Source organism: Epargyreus clarus, unplaced genomic scaffold, assembly GCF_041222505.1.
Source record: "Epargyreus clarus isolate Ecla_fem2 unplaced genomic scaffold, WU_Ecla_fem_2.2 ptg000034l, whole genome shotgun sequence".
NCBI lineage: Eukaryota > Metazoa > Arthropoda > Insecta > Lepidoptera > Hesperiidae > Epargyreus > Epargyreus clarus.
In genome coordinates, this window is record NW_027332239.1 from 14,548,883 (window position 1) to 14,575,899 (window position 27,017).

General features: G+C 38.0%; 2 protein-coding genes across 3 annotated transcripts in view; both read right to left on the reverse strand.

The window, feature by feature from the left end:
* Nucleotides 1–27,017, reverse strand: part of NetA (Netrin-A) — a 225,804-nt gene that overhangs the window by 106,681 nt on the left and 92,106 nt on the right. The window lies entirely within an intron of this gene.
* LOC140756205 (aspartate aminotransferase, mitochondrial-like) lies at nucleotides 6,831–8,268 on the reverse strand. Its single transcript, XM_073091658.1, has one exon. The coding sequence runs from the start codon at nucleotides 7,490–7,492 to the stop codon at nucleotides 7,232–7,234; it is 261 nt and encodes an 86-aa protein (XP_072947759.1). The 5' UTR covers nucleotides 7,493–8,268; the 3' UTR covers nucleotides 6,831–7,231.

The window sequence follows — 27,017 nt, forward strand, 5'->3', positions numbered from 1 at the left end:
ACGCCAATTAAATGTGTACACAATAAATTCACTATGAATTTATTAGGGCAGGTATTCGCCGCGTGGCGTGAAAACATTTAATTCCCGTCCGGGCGATTATTTATGAACAGATGCATGAGCGCTGCTCCGGGAATGTTTGATAAACTTGAGATAATTAATCCTCATCATCACCAGCCAATCACTGTTCCACTGCTGGGCATGGGTGTCCTCTCAGAATGAGAAAGATTAGGCCATAGTCTACTGCACTGGCTAAGCGCGGATTGATAGTCCTCATTTATCTTTGAACATTTTTTTTAAAGATCTCTCAGATATGGTTTTACGCACGATATTTTCCTTAAACGTCAAAGCAAATAATAATTAATTACTAATACGCACTTTGCATCTATTAATTAGAAAGTACTCAACGTATGCCAATTAAATGTGTACACAATAAATTCACTATGAATTTATTGGGGCAGGTATTCGCCGCGTGGCGTGAAAACATTTAATTCCCGTCCGGGCGATTATTTATGAACAGATGCATGAGCGCCGCTTGGGGAATGTTTGATAAACTTGAGATAATTAATAGCTCTATCTAATATTATTAACGCCTCCACGCGGTTTCGTTTACGCACTTTCTTAACCTCGTCCCTAAATATTTATTTAAATATACATCTTAAGGTTATAATATGATTATAAATATAATACAAGTAAGAATACTTTAGCTTAATTTAGTTGGTTTGAACTTTAGATTTCTGAAAAATTTCCTAAATTTGTTATTATATTTAACATAAAAAAGTTCTGTGGTCGTTGTAGTCGTTAACGCTACTAATGATATTGAGTAAAATTTATTTTCAACAAACTGTCACCAAACAGAAGCGTTTTTACAGCAAATAGAAAAATATGAAACAAAAAAGTATAACTAAATTTGAACGCATCCATATGTATTCATTTGACATTCGGCCAAGATTTACGTCTGTGGACTGGCTGATAAACAACCTCGGCCCATTGCTACGGCATTTAAGAAACAACAATATAATTTAAACAAAAATTATGGCTTAATATCCAACTTTTGCCTTGTGGCGTTCCGCGCTATTTATTATCTTTTGTATTTGCTTTTATAAATCGCGGCGATAAATCTTCCAGAATGTAATATTGTTCGAAACTTAAATTTCCTTTAAATACGTCTAGTTCGTCGCAATATCCTTACTTTCGCTTGCCAGTATATTATTTAAGCACAGATTATTAAGCATCTTTATTCAGTACGATTCATTATTCTCGATTCTTGAAATATAATGGCAATGATAATAAGTTTGAGTCACCTTATACAGAAGAGGTAAAAAATTGAATATAACCCAATTGTTGGGAGGTAATTTACAATGTATAATACATTGGGAATGGACTTCTGATGTCATTATGTATGAGAAGTATAAATAAAAGTAAAAATCGGTAAAGTGCGCGCCGGACGGACATGAAGGATTCCGTATAATCGTACGTCGATTAAACGTTTGTATTACATGTTGTCATTATTAGGATCCGCTATAAGCAGCGTAAATTGTCAAATAAACGTTTAAAATATGAAAATATACCTATAAATCTTTAGATTTAACTTGATTATATTTTTTATTGATTTAGCTATATACTAACTATGTAAGTTTATTGTGAAAAATTTAAGAATATAGGTTATGGTTTATGATATACAACCCCAGACGGACGGCCACCGAAGGCTTAGCAATATGGTCCTTTGCGTACAGAACCCTAATAAAAACGCTTATTGAATATTTTGCAGGATTTCCAAGGCGAAAAAAGTGCATACAGCGAAGATCGAATTTATCAAAATGAAAAATTGTTATTTAACACACGAGGTTTTTGTGCCCTTCGAGCCGCGTCATCAATCACTTGAAAAAGAACCTTTTAAAAACAAACAGGGCGAGTGAAACTTGCAGCCTTCAGGTACTTGTTCTACTGGAGTAGATAAGAGATGAACGAGAAAATCTTATATCAATCTAAATATTAAGTCAAATAACTAAATGTTCAAATACTTTACAGATTTATTTATCCCAAAAAAATGTATTAAAAGTATTTCATGATGCAATTAACCACAAGAAACAATATTAGTACTGATACACGGTAGTGTATAAGCTAAGTTTCGAATAAAACGGGCTAGCAGAGAGTAAGTTTACACTGACAATTTGCAGCCACTTTCGACGACTCCATGAATCAAAAACTATAAACCTATACATTTGTAGTTTTGTATTTTATTAAGCTCCTCGCGTACCTAATTATAATTAACGTACCAATGTTCTTCATAAGCGACTTCCAACTTTCAAATTTACAAATGATATAGTAACACATTTTTTTTTAATCAATAAAAAAGCTCCAATTTGAAATTTAAAGTATAAGTAAAGAGTTAAACACTAAGATTTCAATTATTTAATCACGACAAAGCGAACTTGGCTGCATTTTTACACCTGTTACTCGTATTAATGCAGTATTTTAATTTCAACTTAATCTTTTATGTTTATCCATATCTTTATCAGACAAGTGATTGTACAGTCAAATGCAATCAACTTTAACGCCAATAAAAATTGTTATCAAAAACCTTTCGCGCACTTCTGACAGCGATGGCTAGAGATGTCGGAAGTGAAAATATATATTGGTGTATCGATATAAATTAAAATATTGATATCAGCGTCGACATATCGATGAAAAAATATCGATATAACGATAATCGGTAAATTTTCAAAATATTTGGCGGTTTTAAAATAATGATGTATTAAGTTCAATCTAAGCCAATAATATCAAAAGGTTCTTATATCATATAATATACATTATTTGAATTTACAGAGTATTCCTTTTTAATAGACAAGATTACAAAATTTAAAACTTATCGTCGTACTGCAGTACTACTAGAATAAAAAATATATAGTTTATTATACAATTTTCGAGATTCGATATTTTATATCGATACACCGGGTTAAAATATATCGGCCAAAAATCGATACATCGAATTAAAAATATGGATGTACCGATATATCGATAATTATCAATTCCTTTCATTCCTAGCAATGACACTGTTTAATTAATTGGAAAGTTGACAGCCGTACGATTTGTATTATATATGTATGTATTGTAATTTGAATACCGACGGAAATTAATTTATTTGGTACAGTCGCGTATTAATTATGCTAATGTTTAATGATTTATCGGTATAGCTGTGTTTTGGTTGCTTTAGGATAAAATATTTTGATGCTTTATTGTACGGATTTGTTAATACATTATAAGTATTAAAAATTCACGTATTAGAATTTATGAGTATCTTAAATCGGCACTATGCTATGTTCTGCAACTTTTAAGCATTTTTTCATAACAGCTTTTATTTACAAGTAAAAGCGAAATTTCTTTTAAAATCAGTCGGTTTTATTTTAAATTTTTATAAGGCTTTCAATTTTTTAAGACTTTATGTAATCACGCACAAATATGAGTTAAAACACAATAATTTCCTGATTAAAATTGTGTATCTATCGGACCTTTAACCTGAGATCCTGAGATCACCGCGTTGCCCCGATGTACCAAGGCAAAAATGTGGAAAAGGACATTTTTTATAATATAGGAGTAGCAGACGAGCAAACAGTCCACCTGATGGTAAGTGGCTACTGCCGCCCATGTACATCTGTAATCAACCCCAGATAGGATTAGACATTCCTACCTGAGGTCGGCCACAGATGAGCCGCTAGCCCTGAGGACTAAGCTGGAACGCCTCGGAAAAGTCTGTCTCCCTAACCACACCCTTCAAACCGGAACACAGCAGCGCCTAACACTGCTGTTATTAGGAAGAAATAATTACATGATTTAAACATTATCATAAAAAATATAAAAAACTAAACTCTCAAATAAATAAAGATCATTCTTATTTATGATTCTCATCAGAATCGTATCTGAATTTGCAGTAAGTTCCTATATATTATTCTCATCAGATTCACTTTGGAATTAACATCATATTTACCACATCCTGGATTATATTCAATACCAAAGAAAAAAGACAACAACCAATAACTTAAGTCAATGTCACTAATTCCTACGCCAGTGTTTATTTGAACGAGAATAAGACAAACGTAAGAGACGGTGTTTATGTTCAGCTTTATGAGGTGCTAACGACACTCCACGATGCGGACATCTGCCTAATTAATCTCGGTACTCCAAATGGTATGTACTTCAAGGTTGGACGAGTCATCGCGACTTTATTTAGGCACTGTCAGTGTAAATTGATAGATTTTCACTGAAACTCTCAGGTCAACCTTAATTTATTACTGCTTCTTGGGCGCAATTCATCATCAACCCATTACTGTCCCACTGCTGGGCACGGGTCTCCTCTCAGAATGAGAAGGATTAGGCCATAGTCCATCGCGCTGGCCAAATGCGTATTGGTAGACTTCACATACATTTGAGATTTTTTATAAATCTCTCAGGTATGCAGGTTTCCTCACGATGTTTTCTTTCACCGTTTAGCAAGTGATAATTAATTTCTAATACGCACATAATTTTGAAAAATCAGAGGTGCGTGCCTGGGATTTGAACCTCGGACCCCTCGATCGAGAGGCCGAGTTTCTTAACCACTAGGCTATCACTGCTGCACTGGGCACAATTATCATTTTACAATTTACCAAGGACTTTGTCCACGATATTCTTTATAACATTCAAATAACAAACAAGCACATAGTGCTTGTGAGTGTGGCCATTCCGATGGACATCTGTAATCAATTCAATATAGCACGAAAATTTTAACTGCAGCAGCTACCATTTTAAAGGTGGTAGAACCCTTTGTGGTTCGACTCCGGCGGCACCACCGCCACACCTATTTCTACCTAATAACAGCAGTGTTAGGCGCTGCTGTGTTCCGGTTTGAAGGGTGTGGTAAGGGAGACAGACTTTTCCGAGGCGTTCCAGCTTAGTCCTCAGGGGTAGCGGCGCATCTGTGGCCGACCTCAGGTAGGAATATCTAATCCTATCTGGGGTTGATTACAGATGTCCATGGGCGGCAGTAGCCACTTACCATCAGGTGGACTGCATGCTCGTCTGCTACTCTTATATTATAAAAAAAAAAAGCTTACATTGCCACGCTAGACTACTTCCACCTTATAATTATGTAAGACCGAGTTTAATTTATATACTTTGGAGCAGCAATACGGTAAATATGTTTAGGAACATATCTACCTTAAGTCTAATAAGCGCAATATAAAAGCAGATTAAGTAACCCAGTTTCTAAATTTAGACCTAATGTTTGTAAGGTTTCCTATAATTCTCATAACACTATATTTATTTGTTAATAAAGATAAAAAACTCGTTTTAAGGCAAACTTTTAAAAACTCAAGTAACAACCTATTTTGACTTATTTAATAAACTCATAAGCTTCAGACACCTCAGCTTCACAAAACACGCTTTAAAATACTCGAGTAATCCTTGTGACCAAGTATTCGGTATTACTGCGGTAAAAATAATATCATGTTTACACTAAGTTCCACCGAATGACACGGCACAAACTTAGCCGACGACAGATTTAATATGAGACCGCGGGTTCCCGAGAGAAATTGTACGGTATTTAAATTATTTGGAAACGTTAATGTTTATGGCGGGTTGTCTAGACGTGGCAGTGTGACAGCCAAGTTACAGCCACGAAATATTATCTATGGACACTATTGGCGATCTAAATTAATTTTAGATCCTTTGCCAGACCCGTACAGTGGCTTTGAATTTATCTATTCGTGTGTGTATGTGTGTGTATTCCCATAATTTACTATTAGATGTTGGTTATATATGGCCTCAAAAAGTAAATCGGTGATCACATGTTAAGACTGACTGGTCACCGATGAGCAGACGACCTCATCAGTTCAAGTACCTGCAGTTCCTGAATTCAATAATATAGATGTATTTAACTGAAAAATTTATATATTTTCAGGTTTCTCCCCAAATCAAGAGAGGCTAGAGGATATCCCACAACTACACTTGAACGCGAATTGGTAGAGGACGGTACGACTTAATGTTGAAAGCATTTCGAAAATCTCATCACTTAAAAGACGTCCGACAATATTTGACTAGAGTACTAACGGCTTAACAAGGATATTTGGTACCACAAAATAAAAAGTCCCTCAAATAAAAGTACTTCACTGGTTGACTGACGACAGATTTAATGGAGGGCGCAGGGAAGCGGCCCAGCGCGGCGTTCCCAAAACACCGTATTTGAGAATCCTATTAGCATCGACTACCGTGACATTGTTACAAATTGTAAATATCGGCTTATTTTTGAAGTTTCTCGTTGATACTTTTTGGTCATCAAGCACCCATGATATACTTAATTTAGTAGCTTACATTCTAAAGCAGAAATTATAAAATTAACATCAGCAATAAATGATTAGGGTGCCTTTCCATCAGAGATGCGCGAAATTATATTAGCTAAATTATAGATATGTTTTAAATTTACCAATAGGATTATCTCATGTTCATTTGCAGGTAGTTGCAGCCATCAAAGACTACAACAGCGATCAAACACTACTTTTGGACGATCGATCATCCAGGAAAACATATCTTTTAATTCTAGGCCTAAAGTTGGCAATGATCTCACAACAAATTGACTTCCATTTGAGTTAAACAGTGAATTTTAGACGTTTTTAAAATTATTAACAGACAGTGCAATACTATTTATTTGTACAAGTAGGTGATGCCAGGTAGCTACACAACAAACTGAAGTCGTCGACAGATTAAATGGATGAGTGGTTTCACGAGTCCCAGAGAGTTGTTGCCATTGAGTGGCGTATTGTTTACAAAGTACATCAATAAATTATATCGTTAAGTTATGGGAGCTGGGCGTCGAGGAAATAATTGCAGTCTATTTCGCGAACAAATTAAATTTTTATTTAAATTTAACACAAATTTTACACAAGTTTTAACAAAAATGAAATTAAAAAAATAAATTGATGGGATAGGTCGAGTCACTTTCCGCGATGGAGGTGAACTGATTCCATGGTGGACGGCCACCTGTACGTGGGACGGCCACCTGTACGTGGGACGGCCACCCGCGCGTGGGACGGCCACCTGCGCGCCTCGTCAGCGTTGGCCGTTCCGCGAAGGCCCGATGCAGCGCAAGCACGATGCAGCGTGAGAACGGTGTAGGGCTGGCGCGATGCAGCCTTAACGTGTAGGGCTGTCGCTTACACGTAACTTCTCCCGCCCCAGCTGAGCAACTATTTGCCTACGTTTAGTGCAAATATTGCGGCCTTCTTGTCCTCTCGATTGAGGTCGGTGAAGCAGAAGCGATCTGGTCGGCGATGTGTCGCCAGGAGTTCTTCTTGCCGGCGCCCTCGATGCCGGCGCGCAGCTGCGTGCGCATCGCGATGATGCGGTCCACTATCAGCTCCACGTCCGGTAACCACTGCTTCCTGAGGTCAGGCGCGGTGAGGATCTCCTGCACGAGACATGCGCCGTGCAGCGGCGGGCTGGAGTACATGGTGTGCACCATTATTAATGAATTTCGGGTCGACGCCGGTGGGTTTGCGGGCACACGCGTGAAGCAGGATTTTTCGGGGGTTTTGGAGATATCTTAGTTGCCCCACATGGGCGTGGGCATCCAGATCTCCTTTTTCCTCGCATAATGCTTCGTGATGAATTCTAGGCGTAGACGGAGGGTGCCAATGCGGGACAATGTAGTACTAGCTCCATCTCGTACTTGCACATCGTATTTCGGATGTAGCGAGCTGAGCAGGGTTCCCCGACGTCCGGATCTCGTTCAATGGTTCGGTTTCCCGTTTAATAGCGATAGTCCGAAACACGCACAAACCGGGAACTTTCGATTGCGCCAGTTATGGGTTCTGCGCCACTTATGGGTTCCTCGTTTAATTGCGATAGTCCGAAACACGCACAAACCGGGAACTTTCGACTGCGCCAGTTATGGGAGCTGGGCGTCGAGGAAATAATTGCAGTCTATTTCGCGAACAAATTAAATTTTTATTTAAATTTAACACAAATTTTACACAAGTTTTAACAAAAATGAAATTAAAAAAATAAATTGATGGGATAGGTCGAGTCACTTTCCGCGATGGAGGTGAACTGATTCCATGGTGGACGGCCACCTGTACGTGGGACGGCCACCTGTACGTGGGACGGCCACCCGCGCGTGGGACGGCCACCTGCGCGCCTCGTCAGCGTTGGCCGTTCCGCGAAGGCCCGATGCAGCGCAAGCACGATGCAGCGTGAGAACGGTGTAGGGCTGGCGCGATGCAGCCTTAACGTGTAGGGCTGTCGCTTACACGTAACTGTTATTTGTCTGTTATTTTACAATAATACCAAATTTAACGCTCATATTATTTGTTTTAATGTAGATTATAGCTCATGTCTTGTTTCAATAAATATTGTAATCCAATATGCGCTTAATTTGAATGATCTTCTAAGACTGAAGTTACTAATAAACATGCAGTCCACCTGATGCTACATAGACATAGTCACGAAAGAACGTGTGTAATAAACTCTTCATAAGGCTGAAGTTGTACCTGAAACCATCCACAAATGCGTTGCCCTCCTAAGGACTTAAATCTCCATATAATATATGTCAGCTGGCATCCACAAAATGATTGGAATTCTATTCGAGTTCGAGCTCTTCTCCTGAGAACTATATTGGAGCTGTGTCTCCTTACAGCCTTCTCTAACAAAAGCAACAACTGCTGTGATTAGCCAGAAATACGAGTAGATACAGCTATAGTTTACCTTTCAATAAATACGAATGTTAGTATAAATTTATTCACAAGAAAGACTTGAAAGAGTTTTAAAAGAATTCAGTGCGAAAAATAACATGCTAAGTAAATTCGATCACCTACAAACATTATTCTTTGGAGTTTTAAAGCTGTTTAAATAGTTACAAGAGAAGAAATATTTCCGCTCGCTTCAAAGTAGAGTTCCCACCTCGATAGTACCGTGCTATTAAACTGTACAGTTATTTGAAGAAATATTACTTTTTTATGTCGAAGCAATATTGGAGTCGCAGTAGACCGGGAAATTGATTTATGAAACTAAAATTGTAATATTCAAACTGGAACGACTAACTGCGAAAGCTTTTCGATTAGTTTACCTTTATGTAAACTTTTGGTGACCGTGGCTTCGTATGTTCAACAGTTATGTTATGCAGAGACAATGTAAATTATACGTGTAAAAACCAGTGATAGTGGTTAAGAGACTCGGTCTCTCGATCGAGGAGTCCGAGGTTCAAATCCCAGACGCACCTCTGACTTTTCAAAGTTATGTGCTCATAAGATTAATTATCACTTGCTAAACGGTGAAGGAACACATCGTGAGGAAACCTGCATACCTAAGAGATTTATAAAAAAATCTCAAAGATATGTGAAGCTTACCAATCCGCACTTGGCCAGCGCGGTAAACTATGACCTAATCCTTCTCATTGTGAGAGGAGAGCCGTGCACAACAGTGGGACAATAATAGGCTGATGATGATGATGATGATACGTATTTTTACTCGGCTACGGAGGGTAATGTTTTACAAACGTATGTATGTCTCATTCTTTAGCACTCCCTATAGTCAAATCGACTTGACGAATTTTATCATATTAAGTAGATACCGTTGAATTCGTTTAAATCTAGGAGAAACAAAGGTTATAATTTTATTTTTCAGCGGTTATTTGATTCTATAATATTTAAGTATGTTTATAACTGACAAAGAGGCATGCAATCCACCTGATAGTAAGTGACCACTACCCACTTGAAATAGTACACTTTATATAAATGTTAGTAAATTCAATGGGTATCGGTAGGCTCTTACCTAGCTTAGAAGACACATTTATGTGACATAGACGTGAAATGAAAGCCACACAGGCTGCACTATCAAAGCGGCCGCCGGAAATCGAACCCGCTATCTGTCGACATCGTTTTAACTCTACACGGCTCTACTGCGCTCGTGAAATTGGAACAATGTTTTGGAATTTTTAAATACCTTTACGATGTGTTATTTAAAACGTATAAAGATGGACATATAGTATGATATATTTGTCCAATACTTCCATGTGTTCCAACTTAGTCCTCAGGGGTAGCATGGCACCTATGGTCACTCTCAAGTATTGGTTGACTACAGTGTACAGTAGCTACTTACTACAGGTGGACTGCATGCTCGTTTGTTACTTCTATGTAATACAAAAAAAACCTAACATTTTTATATTAATTGACTAATCACTTAGTTTCATACAAATTCGTTAATTTACGGTTACTTTTGTACCATGATAATACACAAATTTATGAAAACCTTTCGATAACACCTACTCAGTTAAATATATTTTTTGTTACACATTATTAATTAAGGTTACCAAAAGCCGGCCACTAACTTGTGCTAATCTTCACTACATTGTTACAAACTTCTTATTATGAGCTCTGTTTAAACTCCCAGCATTCGCACGACATGTCAGCGCGCTGTCAGCGGCGACGAAAGCCGTATCTGTCGACATGCGTGACGTACCTGAAACAAAATTATATCGTTAACTAGCTGACCCGGCAAACGTTGTGTTGCCATATAAATAAAAAAAATGTAGGGTTGTACTACCCCTAACATTTAGGGGGATGAAAAATAGATGTTGGCCGATTCTCATAGATACCGGATAAGCACAAAAAATTTCATCAAAATCGGTCAAGCCGTTTCGGAGGAGTATGGCAACGAAAACTGTGACACGAGAATTTTATATATTAGATATTAGACAGTTGAATGTACGTTTGTAAAGTATGTCGTGTAATTTGTTGCTGCGTGTACTCAAAGATGACTGTTATTGTGTAGATTTCTATAATAAGTGTGTAAGATTATCACTATCGTGCATCACCAACTCAATACTGTCCCATTGCTGGGCTCGGGTCTCGTCTCAGAATGAGAAGGATTATAATCATAATCATAATCATAATCATAATCATTTATTCATTTGTCAGTAAGGATTACAATATTGGATGTTTGCACTTTGGGAACAACGCTTACTGTACCAATTATTGGCGTACAAATGATAACAAAATTTCTAATCTAATTAAAATTACAACAATTATTACAAGTTTATGTCAAATTATTACAAACACTTACAAATATTGATAAAATTATGCCATAGTCCACCGCGCTGGCCAAGTGCGTATTGGTAGACTTCACATACCTTTGAGATTTTTTTTCTCAAAGGTATGTGAAGTCTACCAATATTAAAAAATACCACTACCAATATGAAAAATATTATAATATTTTATGTAATAAATTGAATATTTTGCCTAACTTTAATGGACTTTAAATATATCACTGTCAATTTTACATATAATGTCGAAATGTCGGTTTTACAAAAAATCATTCGTTCAACAAACTCATTGTATACCTAATAACATTCTAGTATCAAACCATCAACCTTAATGCTTCGCAATCATTTCTACCGCACATTATTAATATTCAATCTTTCCAAATTTAGCCTACAAAGGATCGAAATTTGACTGTATCTTAAATTCAGAAATAGTCAAATGCCGATCTTTTGTTCACAAAACATTGGATAACTAGATTATTAATAACGAACATTAATCAATGCAAACTAAGTGTGCGTCGTGTATACATCTTCACAGACTAAACCTTAAAGCTCGGTCACTCCCAGCTTACACGCTCAAGGGAACATCTTAAAACCTGCGCTGCAGTAAGATTACCCTGTCGAGTCGGTGTACAACAGACGGGGCTTAAACTGTTCCGTTGTATCCTACTTCAAAGAGACAACAGGATTGTGTTATACCCGCCATGCCTTGAAATTTTGACACATTGATGGAATGGTTAATACGAGCTTTCATCCCCTATTTCCCTATAGAAATACGTCTGCGATATATAGGGAAGTCTCATTCCTTATTTATCACCCAAGGGGCTGTATTATCAAATTTCTTAATGAATATAAACACAAGCCCTATTTAGACGTTGGATATAAATTTCAAAATTTATTGTCATGGTACCGTATTACTAAGCCTCAACGAGTTCAACATCCGTAAGAACTATTGAACTATAGCAAGTATTCCAGCTCTAAATCAGCTTCCGATGTTTAATTTCCAACGCCATTCCGTTCGTACGCTTGACTGGCAAATTAAAGTTTAAACGTAAAGAATTTATACACGAGCGAGCAAACGTTTGCTTAAACATTTAAATTATAAACGGTCAGCTAAAGCCTCGCCTTTGGACTTTCATTAAATGGGTTTTTTGTATTTTATTATAGTACCTACATTCTACAACTTATTCAAGTGAAAACTTCTTTAGTATCAGTTTATTTTTTTATTTAATACATACTACCTGACCCGGCAAACGTTGTATTGCCATATAAATAAAAAAAGTTAATGGGTGAACAACCCTTATCACTTAGGGGTATGAAAAATAGATAGTAGCCGATTCTCAGACCTACTGAATATGTATACAAAATTTGGTGAAAATCGGTAAAGTCGTTTCGGAGGAGTACGATTAGTAACATTGTGACACGAGAATTTTATATATAAAATATATTATTATATAGGTTAGGTTTCAAAAGTTAACACTTCTGCCAGCACTCTCGGGGTGCAACTCTTTGATTTTTTTTCCTAACTATTATCAAACCATAACACAGTACTTGACACATGTATATTATAGGTGTGTTGTACACACTTAAGCTCAAAGTATCTTCAAATCAGTCACGATCGCGGAAGCTTTGAAAGCTGCGCGAAGCTTTACCGTTTCGCAAACAACTGTCAAACAACATAGGTGTCATCTGAGTAGGTCCTTAGTGACGAAAAGTAACTTTCAATTCATTCGTTGAAAATAAATGGTGGTCACCATACAAGAGACTGCTATTTTTCGACGTTTTTCGCTTTATCTTATCATCATCAACCCATTATTGTCTCACTGCTAGGCACGGGTCTCCTCTCATAATGAGAAGGATTATGTCACAGTCCATCGCGCTGGCCAAGCGTATATATATATTTTTATAATATAGGAGTAGCAGACGAGCATGCAGTCCACCTGATTGTAAGTGGCTACTGCCGCCCATGGACATCTGTAATCAACCCTGGATAGGACTACCTGAGGTCGGTCACAGATGTTCCGCTACTCCTGAGGACTAAGCTGGAACGCCTCGGAAAAGTATGTCTCCATTACCACACCCTTCAAACCGGAACACAGCAGCGCTTAACACTGCTGTTATAAGGCAGAAATAGATATGGAGGTGGTGCCGCCAAAATCGAATCACAAGGAGTTCTACCACTGTCCAATATACCTGTCATACATACATGGACAAAGACATACAGAAGACACGGTACTTTGAGAATCGAAAATTCGCGTTATGGCGATTTCATCAGTGCTGCAATACGTTTCAGCGACCTGTTGCGTTCAATCGCGGTATCGAAGACGTGTATTAACATTCTATTAATTCTTTCATATTTGCGCGTTCAGCTGCCGCATCTAGTATGTTTGCTCACAGCCTAAGGACTAAAATGTATGTATGTATTTGCCTATGTTTTCTGTATCATTTCAGACGACCTGCGTGGCGGAGCGGCTACCATACCGGTCTGACGCGCAAAGGGTTCCGGGTTCGATCCCCGGCCAGACAGATATCTACATGATGAATTTAGATTTCTGTTTCTGGGTCTGGGTGTTTGTGTATTTGTCTATGTGTGTGTCTACCCACGACACAGGGAATCCTAGTGTGGGGCTGTGAGTGTAGAAAGCGTTTATTTATTTTATTTTTATTTCTGTTTGTTTTTATGTTACTTATGTAATGTTTGTAAGAAGGTATGTACAAAAGCGCATATACAATTATGCAAGCATATCTCGGGAATTATTATATAGGCAATGGTTTGCATTCCTCGGATGTAATGACACGGCGGCTGTGTTTGCGCCTTTGACTGTACTAACTACAAAAAAAAATATGATATGAAAAATATTTTAATATGTGTTTTACTTCCTGGTGTTTTATATAAACTAGCCTATATCATTTCATATAGAATTGTTCAAGTAAGGTTGGATTATGAAAGATAATTTCTAAGTAAGCGAACAGGGCGGAGTAGCGCTTTGTGAGCAGGTGGATCCAACTTATGTATCTAAATTCAGACCAATCCGAAGTATATCCCATTCAGAAGTTTATCTACATCTTAAGACATACTAAACATTTTAAGAATAATTAAATTCTAAATTATTTATAATAACTTTCTAAAACCCCCTAGTTAAAAGCCAGAGGCGCTGATGTGTGATTAAGCCCCTGGATGTACAAATAGTTTTCTATAATTAAATAAATAAACAAAATACAGAACCATTTATCCAACTAACCGTACAATTAAAACAATACTTTTTTCAAATTTTCCATTCGGATTCTCGACGGATGTAATGACACGGTGACTGTGACCGCGCCTTGACTTTGTACGGACAGCAAAAAGGGTCTAAAGTATAACATAATGACTAAATTGTATGATTGATGCGTTTATAAAGGTTAGAGTCTATTAGGATTTGGAGTTAAATATGCATGCGTTAGAAAAAATATAAGATTGAATATTTTTGTACGGTTAGTATAATATTAACGTCTTGTTTTTTGTATAATTTTGGCGCCAGAATATTAGTTGTTATATAAGTACAAATTATTCGTTTAATCCTTTTTTTCAGGAATTTATCGTTCACATAATAACTTAACTATTTTATTTTGTTTTATATACGAGTAATTGTTATTATGAAACAACATAAATTTAAGCTGTAACTAATAATTAATCTAGACATTATTTGGTTAAACGATGAACAAAAATATTATGAGAAAACTGGCATATCTGATAAATCTTTAAGAGCAATTTTCAAAGGTATGTGATGTCTACCAATTTACACTTGGCCAGCGCGGTGGATTATGGCCTAAACCTTGTCATTCTGAGAGGAGACTCACCAGGAGGAGTCCAGCAGTGGGACAGAAATAGGTGTGTTGATTGATGATAGAACTAATTCGTTACTGTTAATCCAGTGCTCAGTTTTCGTAACCTCCGCGCCACATTTCCTTTAATTGCTAAACAAACCATCTATAACACTTCTTAAGAAATAAAATAATATTAATGTTTATTTTTTTGCTATCCGTACAAGTTCAATGCGGCCGCTCCCCGTAATGATCGCACGGACGAGCCGGCGTTATTAGCGATTGGCAAAAACACTAATAACCCATTGTTGAATGAACGAAACAATCGTAGCTTCGTAGCGGATACAGCTTTTTGAGCTGTCATTTTGAAAGCTATTCAAAAATCAAAATAAACGCGATTATTTTCAGTGGTATTTTATAATACACGAGAAGAAAGTTAAGTGGTAATATTACACGTACTTATAATAATTTAGTGCATGTCGCCACTTGGTTGTAATGGTCAGTGTTTGCCCACTGTTTGACGTTCTTTGATTGACGTTCTTTATTTAACATATAATTTACTTTATGTCACAAATAGATGTCTCTGTACCAAAATTAGAACACGGTGACGAGATTTTTTACTGGGCATATATATACCCCAAAGAAATAAATATCAGTGCTCATTTGGAAAAGTTGTTTCATTGCGTTTGCTCCCCTTTGGACCCTTGGACATTATTTTGGTCCTTACGTGTCGGATATTAAGACTAGTTTTCCATGTCCGGGTCCAATTTTTGTTAAGGCACAGAAACCAGTGGCCAATTGTCACTGAAGTGCCTGAGTGCTGCACGAGTTGCAGCCTCACCCCAGCAGCGACCGCCGAAGGTGCTGCCGCGCGTCACTCCACACAAGGAGTCGACGGATTGTTCTGGCAGAGGGTGCCACTTGGAGGTGGTGTCTACTGTCTATCAAGGAAGCAGACGCAATAAGATGTGGAATCGGATGAAGCCTTAAATGGAATATCAAGTGGAGTAAACAACAAAGGTGGTTACTTGGCAACAGCGTGAGTTGACTTTGAATAATTTGTGCTGTGCTCAAACAATTTTCAACTTTATCTTTTCGGTCAGTAGAGTCATTTTATTGTGTGTGTCCTTACTAAAGACTTGTAATTTTTTAGGTAGAAATTGGACTTAGAATATTTTCATTAAAATTATTCAGACGTGAAATCCATGTCCAATTTTCTATTTTCTTTAAATTAATTTTAAAAACACTTGTAAAAACTTGTAATTTTCTTTCCTTAACACGTTCCCTGCGGCACAGATTTTTCTGTACTTTCCATTACTGCGTTACGAGTTGTTTTAAACCTCGTCCTATATCCGACATTGTGGCGGCACGAGGCGTGTTAAATCCCACCGCCCGAAGGAGACTAAAATCCTTTTTTTGGCGCCAAATAAGACAAAATCGACGGCTTTTGTCTTGATTATTATTAACAATGAGTTGATTAACCTAAAACTGCCGCCGCCCTTGTTTAAATTCGTTACTTTAGATTCTATGGGTAAAATAAAATGTGGGTCTAATGCACCTCGGACCGCACTGAAAAATGGCAGGTTTCCATATAATTTAGTGATGGGAAAATAAATATCGATTTTATTTTATTGTTTTTATTTATCAACGTTATGGACAGAATGAATACAAAAAGGGGAAAAGTTATGGATGTTTTTCATTGAAACATTTCAGACAATAAGGTTTTTTGCAAACAGTGCAATCCGTGAGATTTTTTTTTTGGTTTTTTTGTCTGCCTCACGACATGTCAAGAATGTGCGGAGTTTTTCGTAGCATCCGACACATCTCTCCTTCTTTGGACCCTTATCGAGATGATGTGCTTTCTTTGCAGTGGATTCTGAAAAGTAGGAGCGAGTAGATTAGGGTAAAGAGTAATCGGAATACTCGGTAACGATTTTGCCTACGTTTCCTATATCAATAATGTAGCTACTTAACTTTTGTTTGAACCATAACAGGAAACGTAATTATCTATAATGTAATTTCTTACTATACGGATATACGCCTAGCCTGCCAAGTCTCACTACTGGACTTTCACCTAGACAGAGTATATTTGTGACTTACCTGTTTTTGAAATATCTTCCTGTATTCTGATTCTGGCTCAGATTTTTCAACCGGTTTTTCTTCATCTTCCTCCATGATCAACTTTTTTCGGCAACGTTTCGACATGATAATTTTCAACATAAAGACAGCGGTCCTACTTCGTCGCTACGCAGCCTCGACTGCGTTGCACAACACTAACCACGTGAAGCTAGCGTGGGGTGCGGTACGAGGTGCGTGGGGAAACGAGGCGTTCCCAACCTCGTTCCGCACTGTGTTAGCATTATTATTCGTTCAGTGCGGTACGAGGTCTAACAAACCCGACATTAGGTTGGTGTACCATAGAACTAGGAATCAGTAGCACATCACAAACATATAGTTATCACTCTCCTACACTGAACCAGACGGAAGTTATGCCTCTCGCACCACAGAGAAGTTAAAGTTTTTTCTTACCGCTATAACGACCAGACATGGACGAGGTGTTTTAAGCCGCGTTCCGCAGCTAACGTGTTAATATGTGTGTGCTGTGCTGATTTTAGTTTAAGATTTGTAATTGTTTCAATTCAACGAAAATACAATATTTAAATTTAAAATAAATATACAATTATGGAGTCTTTCCTGAAGGTCCAGTTTGAGAACAAAAAGTTAATTGAGAAGGCGAGAATTAATTTTAAAAAATCACCAAAGGATAGGCTTACTCAAATCTATCTAGAAACGCGATTAGAATCACTTGAAGACCGCTGGAAAGATTTCATGAAAATCCATAAAAATATTATAGAAGTAGCTACTGATGACGATTTAAATAATTCATATTTTACGAAGGAAATGTATGATCAAACAGAGGAATTTTATTTTATGTATAAGACTGAGTTAAAGGAGTGCATGCGTGGTAGCACGTCTGTAAGTAGTGAAGGTAAACAGGTTAAAGCAAATAATAGTAACGTAAAGCTACCAAAAATTTCTTTGCCAACATTTTCAGGACAATACACAGAATGGACGACGTTCCGTGATTTGTTTCTCTCACTTATTGATAAAAATGATGCATTAGATGACGTTCAGAAGTTACATTATTTAAAGAGCCATTTATCAGGGGAAGCAGAACAACTGCTACGCCACACTCCAGTAACTGCTTCGAATTATAAAGAATGTTGGTCAATTTTAACAAAGCGTTATAATAATAAACGGTTTTTGTCTAATTGTATGTTAAAACGTCTTTTTAATCAACCGAATATTTCCAAAGAATCTTCATCAGCAATAAAAAATCTGTTAGATACTACTGTGGATTGTCTTCATGGCTTGCGCACACTTGATATTAATCTTAACTCTTGGGATACTATTATAGTTTTTATTATAAGTGCAAAACTAGATGTTGAGTCTCGTAAGCTATGGGAGTCACAGATTAGCGTAGGCGACGAACTAGCTACATTTGATGATTTCAAAGTTTTTTTAGAATCTAGGTTTAGATCGTTAGAGTACTTAGATAGAAAGTCGGAAAAGCCTAATGTCAACCGATATAATACAAATTCGTTCCATGTAGCTTCTCAAATATGTATGTTATGTTCCGGTGACCATAAGTTATGCCATTGCAAGGACTTTGCAAAAAAGGACACTGACTCTCGTCGTGAGTTCGTTCGAGTTAATAAAATATGTTTTAATTGCTTGTCTAAAACTCACAATGTTTATTCTTGCCGCCAAGCCACTAGATGCCATTTATGTAAGAAAAGGCATCACACACTACTTCACCCTAAATCTATCACCACTGCTGCAACAATTAATACAAATAATTCTGTTGCACCAGTAGCCGCATCGTCCAACCAAAATGAGCCCACCGCTGGTGTATGTTGTTACGCAGATGTTCACAACCATGGACTGTTAGCCACAGCCTTGGTCGACGTCGAGTCAAAGACTGGATCACCTATTGTTTTAAGGGCCCTGATGGATCAGGGCTCTCAGGTCTCTTTTATTACAGAGTCCGCGGTTCAGTTGCTCGGCCTGAAGAAAACATCAGCTCACACTGACATTATTCGACTAGGCGATGATGAAGGTGCTACAATGCCCTCTAGATGGATAGTAAGTTTTAAAATACAATCACGCCTAGATCCCAATTTTGTTTTACCCGTCAGTGCTTACGTGTTGAGAAGACTCACATCACTTCTTCCTGAAAGGAAGATTATTCAGGTTTTACCATCATCGTTTGCATCCTTAGAATTAGCTGACCCATCGTTCAATACTCCTGGGAAGATTGACTTACTGTTGAGTACGCGTGTAATGGGCGAGATTCTTCAGGAAGGTTTAGTTAAAGGTCCGCCTGGTACACCTATTGCGCAGAAAACTAAGCTTGGGTGGATTTTATCAGGCGAAGTCAGCAAACCGATGACAGTACCAGTATGTTGCAGCGTAGTCGCACGTACAAATGTTGACGAGCTTTTGGGAAAGTTTTGGGAGTTAGAATCCGAAGAGTCTTCAACCCGACATCAGGCCATACTGACAGAAGAAGAGCAGAAATGCGAAGACTTCTACTCTAGCTCAACTATACGTGATGCTACCGGAAGATACATTGACAAGCTGCCCTACAAATCTGAAGAGCCGCAGAGTCAATATGGTAGATCAGAGGAGATAGCTCGAAAACGTTTCCACATACTGGAGAAGAAGTTTATGAAAAAACCTGAACTGGGAATGCAGTACAAGTCTGTCATTCAAGAGTATCTTCAACTGGGACATGCTGAGATTGTTCCCCAGTCGGAAATTGAGAAGATTGCGGTATATCTACCGCATCACGCCGTGGTACGCGAAGATAAGAGTACCACTAAGGTCAGGGTCGTCTTCGACGCTTCTTGTTCGGGATGCAATGGAGTTTCGTTGAATGATGATTTGATGGTAGGCCCTACCTTACAACCCGATTTACGTCATACCTTCATGCGTTGGCGTTACCATCCGATATGTTTAGTTGCTGACATCGTGAAGATGTATCGTCAAATAAAAGTGTCCGACGAACATGTGGATTATCAGCGTATCTTATGGCGCGAAAGCCCAGATACTGAATTGCTACATTTGAGGTTATTACGTGTCACATTTGGTACGTCCTCAGCTCCTTACCTTGCAGTTCGCACTCTTCAACAGGTAGCATATGATGAAGGAAAAGATTTCCCTTTAGTGTCAGAACGAGTTTTAAAGGACTTCTACGTTGATGATTTTCTCTCAGGTTGTGAATCTGTGGCGGAAGGTGAACAGATTTATCATCAAATGAATGAGATGCTCGCTCGAGGAGGTTTCCAGCTTCAGAAGTGGTCAAGCAATAGCAACGATCTTCTGACTAAGTTACAATCTTCCGAACCGAAAGATGACGAAACTCTTCATTTTGAAATAAATGCATCTTTGAAAATTTTAGGATTGAAGTGGAACAGAAGATCGGACGAATTTCAGTATGCTGTCCATCTCCCTCCACTGGAGACACCCGTGACCAAGCGAAGGGTGATCTCTGATATCGCACGCCTTTACGATCCTCTTAGTTGGATTGTACCTATAATAATAACAGCTAAGGTGTTCATCCAACGACTGCGGCTCTCAGGCATTGATTGGGATGAAGAATTGCCTAATTGCCTATTAAGAGATTGGCTGGATTACAGAAGTAACCTTCATAATCTTCAGAGCTTTCGTCTGCCAAGATGGATTCATACAAGTCGTCAAGACAAGTCTCTTGAATTGCACGGGTTCTGCGATGCTTCTTTAAATGCATACTCAGCTGTGGTCTACATGCGATCTATTGATTCGAATGGCTATGTTCACGTCAGTCTAGTAGCCTCGAAAACTAAAGTGGCTTCCATCAAACAAGTTTCTATACCACGTTTGGAATTGTGCGGCGCTGTGCTGCTTTCAAAACTTCTGCTAGAAGTTTCAGACACTTTAGGTATTGTGAGGGATAATATACAGGCTTGGACTGATTCTTCGGTGGTACTTGCTTGGTTGAGTAGCCACCCCAGTCGTTGGAAAACGTTCATAGGCAATCGAGTGTCAGAGATTCGTAGAGTTATGAATAATAATCAATGGTTTCATGTCCAGTCAAAGGTAAACCCAGCAGACTGCGCGTCACGTGGGGTGAATCCGTGTGATTTAGACAAACTTGATCTATGGGTGTCCGGACCTAGTTGGCTTAGAAATGAAGTAATTAAGTATAAGAAGAGTTCATTACTTGATACTAATTTAAAAGAAAGAAAGTCAAATGTTGTAGTTAATTTAGCGAAACAGCAAGAGGAAAAAGCTGATTTTATATCGAAATTCTACTTTATATCGAGATTTTCGACTTTACATAGATTAACTCGAGTAACTGCTATCAGCTGTTCTGCAAAGGATCCATGTCCCTTAATCCCTGGACATTTTTTGGTTGGGGAACCTTTGTTACTTGTCCCTGATGCTAATTTTGAAAACTTAAGCAACGTAAAAAGGTGGCATTTGACTCAACGTATGGTCCAGGACTTTTGGCGCAGATGGTCTCGTGAATATCTGGTTCAATTTCATCAAAGGCATAAATGGTCACGCGATTCGCCTGAACCAAACGTGGGTGATGTAGTGTTAGTCATTGAAGATGACTTGCCTCCTGCAAGATGGCTTCACGGGCTTATTGTCGAAAAACATTGCGGTTCAGACCACATTACGAGAGTCGTGTCTTTACGTTGCAAAGGGTCTATAATAAAAAGACCTATTTCAAAACTAATTGTATTACCCATAGCAAGTTAAAAAAGCATATTTCTTATTAGATTGTTCTATGGTGTAATTTTAAGGCTATTATTTTTATTTCAATTGAATGTTTTTTAATTTTATTTAAGTTATTGAATTGTATACAGTCCGCTTATTTCGAAGTGCCCAATTGTCAACGTTTTTCATGGTGGGCGGTAATTTGGAGACATGATGTACTTAATTAACTTTAAGATTATGGACATTTTGTCCATGGTGGGCGGAATGTTTGACGTTCTTTGATTGACGTTCTTTATTTAACATATAATTTACTTTATGTCACAAATAGATGTCTCTGTACCAAAATTAGAACACGGTGACGAGATTTTTTACTGGGCATATATATACCCCAAAGAAATAAATATCAGTGCTCATTTGGAAAAGTTGTTTCATTGCGTTTGCTCCCCTTTGGACCCTTGGACACCCACAAATATCTGTAACTGATCCAATTAGTTAATACTCGTTTTAAAGATAGAGGAAACATGCATACCTGAGAGATTTTTTTTAAAAGTTCTCAAAGAACTAATCCTGACGTCTCTCCACACGCAAAAACAGAACACAGCAGCGTTTAACACTGGTGATAAAGTGTAGCTTTCGTGCCTGCAGTGGAACCATAGAGTAATCTATCTATTTTATATTGCTAAATCAAAGTACTAAACTTTACCCACGGCTGCGCTCGCGGTCAGAGCTTTTATCTATACCTCGAGAATGGTACATTTTTTCTGAGTGAAATGTATGTTTTTTTAAACACCTGAAAATGTGTGTTCAAAATTTAATGACAATTCATTATGTAGTTAAACCTTGAAAGTGTAGCAAGCAAACAAACAGACGAACGAACGAATAAACTCATTATCGCCTTTATAATATTAGTTAGGGAGTTATGATTTAACCCAAATCATACCCATAACATTGCTGGCATAAGTGGAGATAGTGCGTCTACAATTTAACTACAGACCTCCAAATAAACATACACACCAACATCAGTAGCGGAAAGAGGCCACCGATTGTTCCAACTAGCAATTATAAGCCCATCTGTCTTGGACAATTGGCCACGTCTGCCTCTTATCGTACCGACATAAAGGTCAGTTTGCCCTGACAGTACACGGGCAAGATTTATGGCCCTACCAGATAGGGTTAGAGCGTTTGTCCACCGCCGCCGTCACCGAGAACGAGATGACGGCACCGAAGTAGCGGTACATACATTTACTATCGCCGCCTATCCACCGCACGTCCTTCACGCGCCGTCATCCCGGCCGCCGATATTTCGAATAGATTGGCGTGACCGCTAGATCGGCACCGAGATTTTGACGGGCCGATGTGTAGGCAATATAAAACACGCTTGAACTTGTCCACACACTGCCGTCACACGCGTGACAGCTGGAACAAAGTAAATCGGCGATATCGGTCGCGGTGAACAAACTATCGCCGTCACGTTAAGATCGGCCCGATATAATCTCGTTCTCGGTATCGGTTCGGTGACGGTGGCGGTGGACAAACGGCCTTAGTTAGGAAGTCTTCGGGTTTTAAATTATTCAAATGTCAGTCTTGTTGTGGTGATTTAAACGTAATGAAATTTCATGACGATTCATTCGTTTAGTTGTTTCAACTTATAATGGAGTTGGCGGTAATTTACTACTACTACTTATTTCAAATTTATTTGAGAACGTATAACCTTTTCTACTTAAATAGTGTATAGGATTTAAATTATTGTTTGTTTTAGGTCGTCTACATCCATTTTAATCTGAATCTATATTTTGAAAATAAAAATAACTTGTAATAAAATTCTCAATTTGAAAATCCTCTATTTGTAAAAGCTACGTGCAAATCAGCTTTAAGATTAAGTTAAAATCTACTAAAAGAAAAAGTTTGACAATAAATGGGGATCGTCATTCAAGAAACCGCGATTTTGTGGCGTGTATCTATTGAACCGCATTAGGTTGGCTGCTATAATAAATACTAGAATAAATGAAAATTTAGTGATACAGAACCCTCAGTGTGTGTTCGACTCGCACTCGGCCAATTAATAATTTATCGAGTCAGATTTATATACGTATACTACTCCTATTAGAGTTTATGTGCAAATAAACTAGTCACAATTTAACGACATGTGTAATATACGCCAATTTTCACATTCCCATAAAACCTAGCTCGGCTAGGCTCGATTTCCTGTTTCGCTAAATACACTAAGTTCCCGAGCTCTCCGGATTAACCATTCAGTTTCCTTAACAACCGTAACAGAAATCTGAACAGTGGTTATAACTCTATTGCGTTTTACGTGGCTGCTGGATACAGCGTGATTCAGTTGCAATCGTGAATTGGAATACAGGGTGTTCTAATAAAAAAAAATTGAAGTCAAAACTTAAGCGGCCGTGGTCGAACCACAAAGGGTTTTTGGTTCGACCACATTTTACCTTCAGGTATTGGAATTGGGAAAACACTGAACCCGCATGACCGTACGCTCATATATTTTTTTACTCCTGTCACGCAGTCTTAACATCAACACATTTTCACACATTTTCAACAAGTTATTTTTTGATGTATTAGGAAACTGAACGAAGTGTATTTTCAGAAAGTTAAGGAAATACTTCGTGCGAATTACAAAACAAATGAAATAAGTTTTTAATAAAACGTTTGTGAAGTAATAATAAACAAACAAACAAACGCCTTCTACACTCACAGCCCCACACTAGGATTCCCTGTGCCGTGGGTGCCATGGACACACACATAGACAAATACACAAACACCCAGACCCAGAAACAGAAATCTTAATTCATCATTCAGATATCTGCCTGGCCGGGGATCGAACCCGGGACCCTTTGCGCGTCAGACCGGTATGGTGACCGCTCTGCCACGCGGGTCGTCATAATGGCATAAATGTGAATGGGACACATAAATACGTGCAGAAAACAACGCCATATTGTCACAACTTAAGAGAATGATTGGTTTCATTCAATAACCATAATATCCGTAACTCAAATAAATATAGTTCAAAAAACTAAAAAACACGCTTTTATGATAAAATCAACTAAAAAGTAGAAAATAATTTTCAATCTAGGAATCAATTAAGGAACAGTAAATAGTATAATTGTGATAAAAGGGTAGGGTGTTCCACTTATCAGTTTTCGAAAAGCGCCCCACACTTTTTCCACAATTATAGATACTAACCTGAACGTTCAAAGTGGATAGAAATCGGGTTCAAAGATTCCGTTACTCTGTTACGTACATACATACATACATACAACCCAAGCTAATAAAAGCGTGTTAAAAATAGTTATATTGAAATCACATATAATTATAATGTCAGTTATATAATTAAAAATTTTAAGTGTGACCAATCTTCGATAATACAATTTTTATATTAGCCTCTCAGCTGAAAGGGCTGAAACAATCCAATAATTCAACAGCTTACTGTTCGTGCTTGCTTGTTTACATTCAAAACGTGATTTGTTACCGGCTCGCTAACACTAATGACTAAATAAATCATATTAACGTAAACATTGAACTTAACAACTTGGAATAAAGGACTCATTTGTTAACTCTTAAAATGGTGCAGGGGTCACAATACGACCATGACACACAAGGTACCAGGTTTTTTTATAATATAGGAGTAGGAGACGAGTATGCAGTCCACCTGATGGTAAGTGGCTACTGCCGCCCATGGACATCTGTAATCAACCCCAGATAGGATTAGATATTCCTACCTGAGGTCGGCCACAGATGCGCCGCTACCCCTGAAGACTAAGCTGGAACGCCTCGAAAAGTCTGTCTCCCTTACCACACCCTTCAAAACGGAACACAGCAACGCCTAACACTGCTGTTATTAGGTAGAAATAGGTGTGGCGGTGGTGCTGCCGGAGTCGAACCACAAAGGGTTCTACCACCTTCAGGTTTTATTGATATTATAAATATGATGTACATAGAGCATTAGCAGTGGCCTAGTGGTTAAAATTCAGCCTCCTAAATGTATGTGAAGTTTACCAACACGTGGCCTAATCCTTCTCATTCTGAGACCCGTACTCAGCAGTGGGACAGAAATGGGTTGACGACGGTACATAGATAGATAGACATTTTTGTTTGCCTGCCACTTTCATACCACGGTCGTGGTTTGGTACGGTGTAATCGGTGTAACGTCATTTAAGGATAGGTTTAGAATAATTATTTTTACAAAAATCAATCTCTAAGTTAGTAAAATAAGACTACAATTTACGGCAGTTATTCGATATAAATTAATGCATTTCAATTGTTTAGCAGTCAACAGTAAGATTAGGGAGGACGTTCGAGACAAATTTTACGATATCTCACAAAATATTTCGAAAACAAATATTTAATCGATGACACATGTAAATTCATCCCTAAAAATGGCGGATGTATTTAATACCCATAGAGACACTAAAAATCTTCCGGTCTTAAACTCCATATATAACACCAAAAATAAAAAACACATTTTCAGCTTCACATTAATATTATCAAAGAATCGATGATATGTTTATTGGAAATATAAAACAGGTTACATAACTTTTGGTGGCGGACGGCCGTAAATTGTTCTGAAATCGTCACGTTGTATATATAGATAAAAAGTGGTTCTAGCCTCTTTAATCTCATTTGATTTAGTCGTACGGAAACACGACTATTTATATAGAGGATGGGACATGGGAATTTCTGAAACACTTCGGTGATCAACGGCTGTTTTGATTTTTTTCTATTAAATTGTTTTGGGTGTGTGACATCGTGACATGATTGATCAGTGTGATAGACTATGGTCTATATGTTTTCCGATTTATACGCTAAGACCGTAGTAAGATAGAGTAATTGGATTTGTTAGACTATCACGTGGAATTCCCAATAAGACTTTTATAATAAACGAGGAGCAGACGAGCATGCATTCCACCTGATGGTAAGTGGTTGCTACTGCCCATGGACATCTGTAATCAACCCCATATAAAATTAGATATTTCTACCTACGGTCGGCCACTGATGCGCCGCTACCCCTGAGGACTAAGCTGGAATGCCTTGGAAAACTATGTTTCCCTTACCACACCCATTAAACCAGAACACAGCAGCGCTTAACACTGCTGTTATTAGGCAGAAACAGGTGTCGCGGTGGTGTCGCCGAAGTCGAACCATAAAGGATTCTACCTCCTTCAAAAATTGAAGTCTTACCTAAGTTCGCCCTATTACAAATCTGTTACTAACCCTGAAAAGAAACCATCCAACTAGACTAAATATCCAACTAGAATTGAAATATGCTGGACACTAACGTTATAAGGTAGGAATATGAGTGGCGATTCTATCTCATACACTATTTTGCTAAACGTGCCTTTATGGAACAGAAACACGTGTG

Coding starts and splice junctions, on each gene's coding strand:
- LOC140756205 (XM_073091658.1), bottom strand. CDS start 7,492: ATGGTGCACACCATGTACTCCAGCCCGCCGCTGCACGGCGCATGTCTC.